Source organism: Ostrea edulis, chromosome 2 (assembly GCF_947568905.1).
Source record: "Ostrea edulis chromosome 2, xbOstEdul1.1, whole genome shotgun sequence".
Taxonomy (NCBI): Eukaryota; Metazoa; Mollusca; class Bivalvia; order Ostreida; family Ostreidae; genus Ostrea; species Ostrea edulis.
This window is the reverse complement of record NC_079165.1, coordinates 98,720,419-98,729,771: the sequence shown is the minus strand read 5'-3', so window position 1 is coordinate 98,729,771 and position 9,353 is coordinate 98,720,419. Positions and strand designations below refer to the sequence as shown.

General features: G+C 36.6%; 1 protein-coding gene across 1 annotated transcript; it reads right to left on the bottom strand.

The window, feature by feature from the left end:
• Positions 1 to 3: 3 nt before the first annotated feature.
• Positions 4 to 882, bottom strand: LOC125680197 (putative nuclease HARBI1). The gene has a single exon (XM_048919640.2). The coding sequence runs from the start codon at positions 880 to 882 to the stop codon at positions 4 to 6; it is 879 nt and encodes a 292-aa protein (XP_048775597.2).
• Between the last annotated feature and the right edge of the window lie 8,471 nt (positions 883 to 9,353).

Below are 9,353 nucleotides of genomic sequence, written 5' to 3'. Positions count from 1 at the left end.
CGATTAAGGTTTCATCAAATATGTCCTCAACCCAAATGCATCATCTCCCAGAATAAAGTAGGGCATCGGTTCGTTGTCATGAGGAAGTGGGTCTGGCGCTGGAAATCCAATTGCTCTGTCTTCGAGGCACTGTTTCAGCTCAGATTCGTTAAAAATTTGAGCATCAGACATAGAACCAAGACCTCCGCAGTCAATCCATTGAAATTTGTAATCAGCATCTGCCAGTGCTAGTAGCACTACGGAAAAGAAGTGCTTGTAATTGTGGTAAAGCGAGCCACTGTTCGGGGGACATCTGATGGCCACGTGTTTGCCATCTAGGGCACCGCATGCATGTGGGACATTCCATCTGTTCTTAAACTCGTCTGTTATGAGATACCATTCATCTGGAGTTGTTGGACATTTTATCACTTCATCTTGAAATTCCTCACAAATAGCCTGGCAAACCTCAGGAATGAGACACGCTATCGTATTCTTAGCCACTCTGAAGTTATACATTAGACTAGGGTACTTATCTCCTGAAGCGAGATGTCTGATAGTAATGACAAGTTTGACACCTGGTTCTAGCGCTTTCCTCCAGCCTGTATCTTTCTTCTGAATCCTAGGACCAACTCTCTGGAGCAGCTCATCGAACATCGCTGGTTCCATCCTCAAAAAGTTGAAGAAGGATTTGGTGTCTTCCATTCGGAGTTCTTGCAGGAGTGTGTCATACTGTCCAAACTGGAGCCTCTTATTTGCAGATAGCCATGGCCGTACCCAGTATCTTCTCGGCCTTCTTCTGCGCCTCCGCCTGTTAACTATCTGTGCAATTTCAAGTTCAACTAGCATTTGTTCTTGCTGAAGTAAAGCCAGATAAATCAGATCAGCATTAATACGTCCGTTCATGTTTGAAGTTTGGAAAGAAGTGAAAATATGTTTCAAACCCAAGATATATATACATCATCGCCAAAATCGTACTAGAAGCGTAATATGATCGGCACTACTGTAGCGATATCGTCGTACAGTCATCTAGGCCGTAGCGTCGTGGTATGATCTTGAATGTCGTAGCGGCAGCGTAGCGTAAACGCAGTAAACGCGGCCGCTGGTCGGCAACGGTCTGCGTAACATCGTAGTAGAAGTGTGTTAGCAGCGCGTTTGACGTAGGGGCATCGTAGTACGGTCGTAATGAAGACCATAATTTGCCAAATTGTTCGATTTAGACGCCGATCCGCCCCGATCCAAACCTTTTTCAGATCGTGATTGATCGGGATGATCGTCGTAAAGTCGCAGCTCTGTGTGAACGGGGGGTAAAATGTGCACCGTCCTCTCATTATGTTGCGATGGAAAAGAGAAGTTGGCTGTGTGAACATTTCTCTCTTAATGAAAGGGCACTGCTTCGTACCGCTTCCCGTGTATACATGACAGTCAACATCCTATCTGATCAATCATCCAAAAGACAAACAGCCCTGGAGCTCATGAAGTGTAAAATTCATAATTTCTCTTAATGCTATTTCTGCTTGTATCGAAAATTAAAACAAAGATGATTTACATCGTGCGGAGAAAGAAATTCTAGATTAATTAACCACAAGGGATCCAGAATCTGAATGGTCGATTGTGAAGGAGGGGCTTCAGAATTATTTCAGATACAACTCTTTATCATTATTTTTGTTGGATCTTTTAACGAAACTTTTCCAAATATGAGACTCCATATTGGTTTTAAGTTTTCATAATCTAAAATGGTGACCTGTTAGGAGGCATCTCGGATTAAAAACAAAAAAATTATAAATGATTGATAAATATTCAATAAGTATATCTTACACTTTTTATATTGCATTTCCCTGTCATTTGAGCTTTAAATAAGAATATATATATCGAAAACAATGGACAATAGCACATTTTTACCCGAGTTTTACACGAGCCCTCAAATCTTGTTAGCCCTAGGCATTTCCGGTTTTAAAACTTAAAATAACGGCAAATATAAACGGGAAATTTTGACGTCACATGCTCTTGACGTCATTTTCTTAATACATGTATGTGATTGACGTGATTTGCCGAAATTCACAGATATAGCTTCTTTTTTTTGGCGACATTTTGTAATGTAGAGCACATGTACTAACATTCAAGATGTCTCGTATGCACATAAATCATACTATCATTCTGTGTTTAGTAAACCAGAAGTGATAAAAGAATTAGATAGGTTACATAAACAATATGATTTGGTTTCATCTGACAAAGCTTGTAACAACATTGTCTTTGTAAAGCTCATTATTACAACTGTATTTTAAACAAACTTGGCATTAATTCCACTTCTGGTAATCGTACTTATACTCCAACTGCCCTTTCAAAAGATGAAATTCTTCAAAACCATGCTTCAGTTTTGGACACATTTAATATCCCAGTCAATGGGTCGAATGAATATGAGTTACTGCACCTATACTGTATTTCTAAACTACATAAAAACCCTTACAAAGAAACATTGCTGGATCCATTAAGTGATCTACCAAGCCCCTATCTTTGCTCCTCACGAAAAAACAGCTGTGAAGGAGAAACTTTTTTTTTTTTTTTTTTTTGATTTCATAGTTTATTACTCATATTAATACCATCAGTAGTACAATAGCACAGGTACAATGCAATACATTGCAGAAAAAATATAGATACAAATTACAACAGTTTTATGAAATGTTCAATAGCATTTGTTTTCAATGCATAATTACTATACTTTATAACTTTACACCACAAAACTGTACACTTCTTGACATGATTTGATATGCTATATTCAGTTTCTTCAAGATTACTTAGTCTACAAAACATTTTATATTTGTATATCTTCAAAGCAATGAAGGAAATAAAGATTGGTAAAATAGAAGATGGTGGTATTGGAGTAATAGATATACTTACTAAATTCCACGCATTGAAAGCTGCCTGGATACCGCGACTTATAAAAAATGACGGTCATAACTTTATACGTTCACACCTTGATAAACTATTAAGAGCTTATAATGTAAATCTAGAATATATATTGAAAATGAATTGTACTGATTTAAAGAACTTTGATATATTTACCAAACTTCCACAATTTTATAAAGAGGTGTTTATTTACTTTAATCAATGTAAAAAAATTCCTAATGTGCAAAATATGAACAATAACGAAATATTACAAGAACCAATTTGGAACAATAAGCATTTTTTGTTTAATGGCAAGACTATATATTTTAAAAATTGGATAAAAAATATTAAATATGTAAAAGATTTGTTCAATGATAGCGGTTTTAAGACCATTGATGAAATAAGCAAAGAAATTTGCAAAAAAGCAAATGTACTTTGTGAATATAAAATAGTCAAATCAGCTTTTAAATACATAAGAGAGAAAATTCATGGATACGAATCAAAATTTATAAACATAAAAGATAAAAGATATTTCAATTTTACTAATAAATATTGTACGGGTGAAGAAGAAACTTTAAACTTACTGACGTGTTTCATACCGATTGTTAGACCGTTCTTGGCACACTGATTTTGACTACGGATAACTCCGTTTGCCTGATCAAGATATAGGGCTCACATCGGATGTGACCGGTCAACAGGGGACGCTTACTCCTCCTAGACACCTGATTCCACCTCTGGTGTGTCTAGGCGTCCGTGTTTGTCCACCTCTCTGATTTGTATTGCTTATAGGAGTTATGAGATTGATCACTATTCGTTACCTTCACCTTTCATTGAAATACAGTAATGAACATAATTTCGACGTGGTTAATAAATGCACTGACCATCATTAGCGCGCCCCCACTAAAATTTTCATATTTAAGGTAAATAGTGGCATCTTGTTTAGAAAAATGCAACCGATAAAAGAAGCAATAATTTCTTCCACTTTCGGAGAAATAAATGACCAAATCTTTTGATTTATCAAATTACTTTTCTTGGGAGAATTTAATTTTTTTTTCAAAAACCCTTAAAAATTATGTCATTTTAATTAATTTCACCCTGTCAAAAAATAGTAAAAAGAACTACATATGAGACATATTTCAAGCCCCATCATTACTGTAAAATGCAGGAGCTCAAGGGGGTTCGCCCCCAACGAGGCCTTCGGCCTGGACCTATTTGGGGCCTCAAGACCGCCCCACATCCCCTGTCTAAAAAAGGTGCGCCCCCTCTAACCGCGATTCCTGGATCCGCCCCTGATCATATTTAACGTATCTAACATATTTAGCATTCATTCGTAGTACAAATCTCAGTGTTAATTGTGTTATTACACAAGAGTATAATGAATAAAACGGATATCCATATCTACAGTATATTCAATTTAAAAAGATGTCACGTAGTTTGCATTGAAGAATATATTGCGTACACAGAGACCTTGGATACGGTTATTTCTTATTCAAATTTGTTAGGCCGTTCTTGGCACACTGAGTTAGACTACGGGTTACTCCGTTTACCTGATTAAGATATAGGGCTCTCTGCGGGTGTGACCAGTTGACAGGGGATGCTTACTCCTCCTAGACACCTGATTCCACCTCTGGAATATCCAGGGGTCAATGTTTGCCTGTAACTCTCCATTTTGTATTCATTATAGGAGACCCCGTGGAGATCCGGGTTGAAATAGGTCTTCAGTACCCCTTGTTTGTCGTAAGGGGCGACTAAATGGGGTGGTACTTGGGATGAGACCGCAAAAACCAAGGCCCCTTGTCACAGCAGGTGTGGCACGATAAATATCCCTCCCTGCTCAAAGGTCATAAGCGCCGAGCATAGGCCTAACTCTGCAGCCCTTCAACGTCAATGGAGACTTCTCCATATCAATGAAAGATTTTCAAAATTCAACCAACCAACCTTATAGGAGTTATGAGATTGATCACTATTCGTTATCTTCACATACGACAAAGGTTAGTTGCATTAAATATTTTAAATCTGATCGTAGATAGTTTATGCTTTGGGTTATTCCAGCTTTCTAAATTGGTATGCAAACTGAGCGGAGTCTAGTCAAAATACTGAGCCAGTCATAGTATTCTAATTCTAACGTAGACATGTACATGTATATAATAGTGACTATGATGTACCTACAACTGATATTTTCATTATATATTAATGTATTGACATATTTAGGATACTGAAGAAATCATTTTAAGTTGACATTTCTTGGTGTCGGACATGAACTATGTGAATAGCCTAGATGTATCGTGTATATGTAAAAAAAAAAAAAAAAAAAAAAAAAAAATAACATTTTCAAGTTTTTTCTATTTTTATTCGACAATGAATTGTTTATTTATTCTGGTACATCTTTGCTTTCCCCCCTCTAGATTTAGCTAAGTGTGTTTGGGAGGGGAGGAGGGTGCTTAAGTCCGTCTCTTCCAAGAAGACTACAAATACATGTACATGAGAATCTCTGACAGTCGACTTCAGGGATCACGACATTGAGCAACAGAAATAATCCGAGGAAGGTGGTATTTCTGCAAATGTCCACCTCCCCCAAGAACAAAATCAAAAATAGTCACAATAAATTGCAAAAAGGTATGAGATGATGCTTTCTTTTCTCTCTCTCTTTTCCCCCTGAACATCAATATCCATGTACCATAAGTATATATAGCTGGTATACATGTATCCATAATCATATTTAATTAACATTGTCTCCCTTGTATGCTTTTATTCAGGAGAATTAATATTAAATTCTAATCATATATTTCAATCACTTAATGCTTACGACTTTCCTGTACTAAACAATAAAAGAAGCAATAATTCCTTCCACTCCCGGAGAAATAAACGACAAAATCTTTTCATTTCTTGAATTACTTTATTGGGAGAACTTATTTTTTTCCAAAAATCCTTAAAATTTGCGTCATTTTATTAATTTCACCTTATTAAAAATGATAGAAAATAGTACAAATGACTAAATAGGAGATATATTTCAAGCCCTATGAAATGTGAAAAATCCAGGAGCTTCCGGTGGCTTCGCCCCCTGGTCCACCACCAGGGCTTTGCCCTGGACCCACTGGGGGCCTCAAGGCAGCCCCCATACCCCCTGCCTCATAAAATGCCCCCCCCCCCCCTGTAACCGCAATTCCTGGATCCATTCCTGGTAACCGCAAGAAAAATAACATGTGTGGTACAAACAGAACAACATTTCGCTAAACCACACAAGTTATCAAAGGTGAAATGATATTCGGCACAAAAAATCGTTGTGCTTTTATATCAATTCAGTGGAATAACATGTATATTTTAAATAGGATGTGTGTGTGAGGAGATGACATTTGTTTAAACACGACTGTGCCAACCGTTTACCCAAATTTCGTTGAAATATGTACACACATTGATGTTTTTCCAATATGAGCCAAATATGCACGTATTTTATTCAGGTATGAAACTTGTGGTTCCCAAAGTCACAAAGTACCGTTTCATTCTTACAGCTGTAAATGGGGTCTGGGAGCTTAAATTATAAAGCACTATATTTTCAATAGAAGTCAACAACTCGGTATTTTAGCCGAACAAGTCTAATTTAATTATATGCATTGGACTGTGGTATTCCGCTGAACATTAAAGCAAGCAATCAATCGCAGTACATCGGGCATATCCGTCAGAGATCGGAAAGCTTGAACACAGATCATAGGTAGCGCTTTGATAAAGCATCCGGTTGCGTAATACTTTTGATTACACGACAGTACGCGTTTAAAACCACTTAATTAACGAGGAAGTAAAAGCAATAATGTTTTTTGCTGTTTTTAAAATTCTTTTTTATAAGCTTTCACCTTTTTACATATATTGCAGGATGCACAACCTGTGTCCTAAAACCGTGTTAAAATCGCTCAAAGGCGAGTCGCGTAAAGAACACATAGGGTCTTTGCATGCTATAAACGGTGTAACACTATTTGAGTTTGATGTGAACCAATGCATAATGCTAACCAAACCAATAAGACAATTATTCTCCGCTATGCTTAGTACTACGGAAATTATGGATTCTACATATAATTATAGGAAACCCCAAAAGCTGTTACCGCATTTACGTTGAAATCATGATTTTTCAACTTGGAATAATACCTTTACCGTCAACCCCATGGGAACAGAACATACAACCTCCACATAATGCATTCCGTGAAGCAGGAAAGAAATCAGAAAATGGATTTTCTGCATCTTAAAAAGCTAATACTTCCCTCTGATCGTCTACTTTGGTTCACGATCTTTATTATGGCAGATTCTGCAGGGTTTCCTTACACCGGAATAGTAACAAGTAGTGTATTTTGAATGTCAGTTCTGTGATGTAATGGTTAGCCTTTGTGATGAATGCTGTATTTGATGCTAGCACACGTTGGCGTCCTGGGAAAAGATATGCCCTCCCTCCCCTTTTAAAATGGGTTTGCGGGTACATTTCATGCCGAGAGCATGCTGTTTATAGATCAGAATCACATGAAAAACAGTGTTAATTAATGTTTTGTTTAATCGTAATTTACTTAGCCTTGATATTTGTACTATAGAAATACCAGCGACAGCACGGAACATTTCAAAATTGATTACCTTTTTGCAAACATTTTTATGACATGGTATAATTCACTTTACAAAGATCTGATAAGATTTTGATGACAATTGAGTAATGGAACACGGAATCGATATATCGGAGTACCATATGAAACTGCATGTTCAGAAAAAGCGTGGATAAACAATCTCATCATGGAAAGTAAAAATATTCATTCATCGTCAACATATCTTGTTGATCAGATTTTTTTTTTTAAAATCCCATGAATTTCTTTTACGGTCCCATTCAGATCATGAAGTCTGTGAATTGAGCAAACTTAAATCTGCACTAAGTGAAAAAAATCCTATATCCAAGTTTTGTCGTTTCTGATAGTTCGGGATAAATATATCTATAAATCAACCAAATTTGTCGTTTTCCTTTTCATCTTCCCCTTGATAGGGTGTCCCTTGAATAATCTTGAATTTCTTTTACATGTACTTAAATTGTTTTACAGTTTCAGTAGTAATGGAGAGAAAGTTAAGAATATGTTTTATGCCAAACGACGGAATATTAAAGATGTTTTAGCTTTTATTCCGATTAAGCTAGAAATATTTCATTACGATTCTAAGACATGGTAAGTACAGTCAACCTAACATGACTCATAGCGAAAATATAGAATACAAAACTACGTATGATCTTGCGAAATCTAAAAATACACCAATGTGGAATATTGGACATAAAGTATTCTGCAAACCTAACTCTCAGTTCAAAGTATAGCCTTGTCGCATGTATAAATCAGAAAATCTCATACACAATGTACACGTACATAGTTCGGCAACTTCTCATTTACTTATGTAAAATAAGCAGCCAGTTCAAAGCATTTTTATATACGTCAAGTCAAGTAAACTGAAGGTAAATATCTGTGCTGAGCCAAGCCCCTCAGTGTGGAATGTATAGATTTTCTTTAGAGATACAAGGAACATAAAGACCAAGAGTTCGCTAAATTTATGCATACATGTATTTCCCATTCTTGAGAGGATTTAGAAATCATCGAAAACCTAGCTGCAGATCTGTAGCTTTCTGGGCAAATATTGTGACGGAACAGAGAGCTACAGATCCACCCCCTATAAAAACCCTTCGATTTACAGCGCAGAAAAAGGTGGGCACGGTCGAGGCCTGATATCGTTTTCCCCACTATACTTGTGTCCAAACATACCTTTAAACATTTATCATATGCGACCCGAAAACTCACAGCTTCAAATGATTCCGTTTATTTGGTTTTTTGTCCATTAAATCTAATTTGTTTATGATATGGATAACAACTGTTTTCAAACTTTCTCGCTCGAGGTTGCATATGACGTCACAGATAATGGCGAGTAAAATATCGAGAAAATATGCATATCGCAAGATTTGAATTTCATCGCTTTCAAACTCGAAAACTCCGCAAACCGTTTCATTTAAAACACATGTAAAGTAGTTTAATTAAGGCATGAAATGAATCAATTTTGTTGAAAAAATTAAAAAGTTTAGAAACATGTGACGTGTCCTTTAAAAAGCATTAGACTACATGTATATAAGAAGCCACGAGCTATTTCGTTATATGCAAAATGTAGGGCCACGAGCGTAGTAATAGCTGTCTTTAGGTGGAACAAGAGCACAATTTCTGCCTTTCAAATGCAAGAACATGTCCCTGGCTAAAAAAAAATCCTGCACAACCTTCTGAGCAGAAACAAGAGGAAAATAAAAGGCGTCCGATTTAGAGAAAGGGCTTGCGTTCTTTCAGATCCCCCCCACCTCCCCGATTTGTCAAATAAATCATTTTTCAAAAATTCTTATGCTTATCTTCATGGTATGCATACAATCTAATTAAAATCAGACTTCTTAGATCTGTGCCGTATACTCCCATTGTAGCGATTGTGTGCGTATTTTAGGATCTAATTTT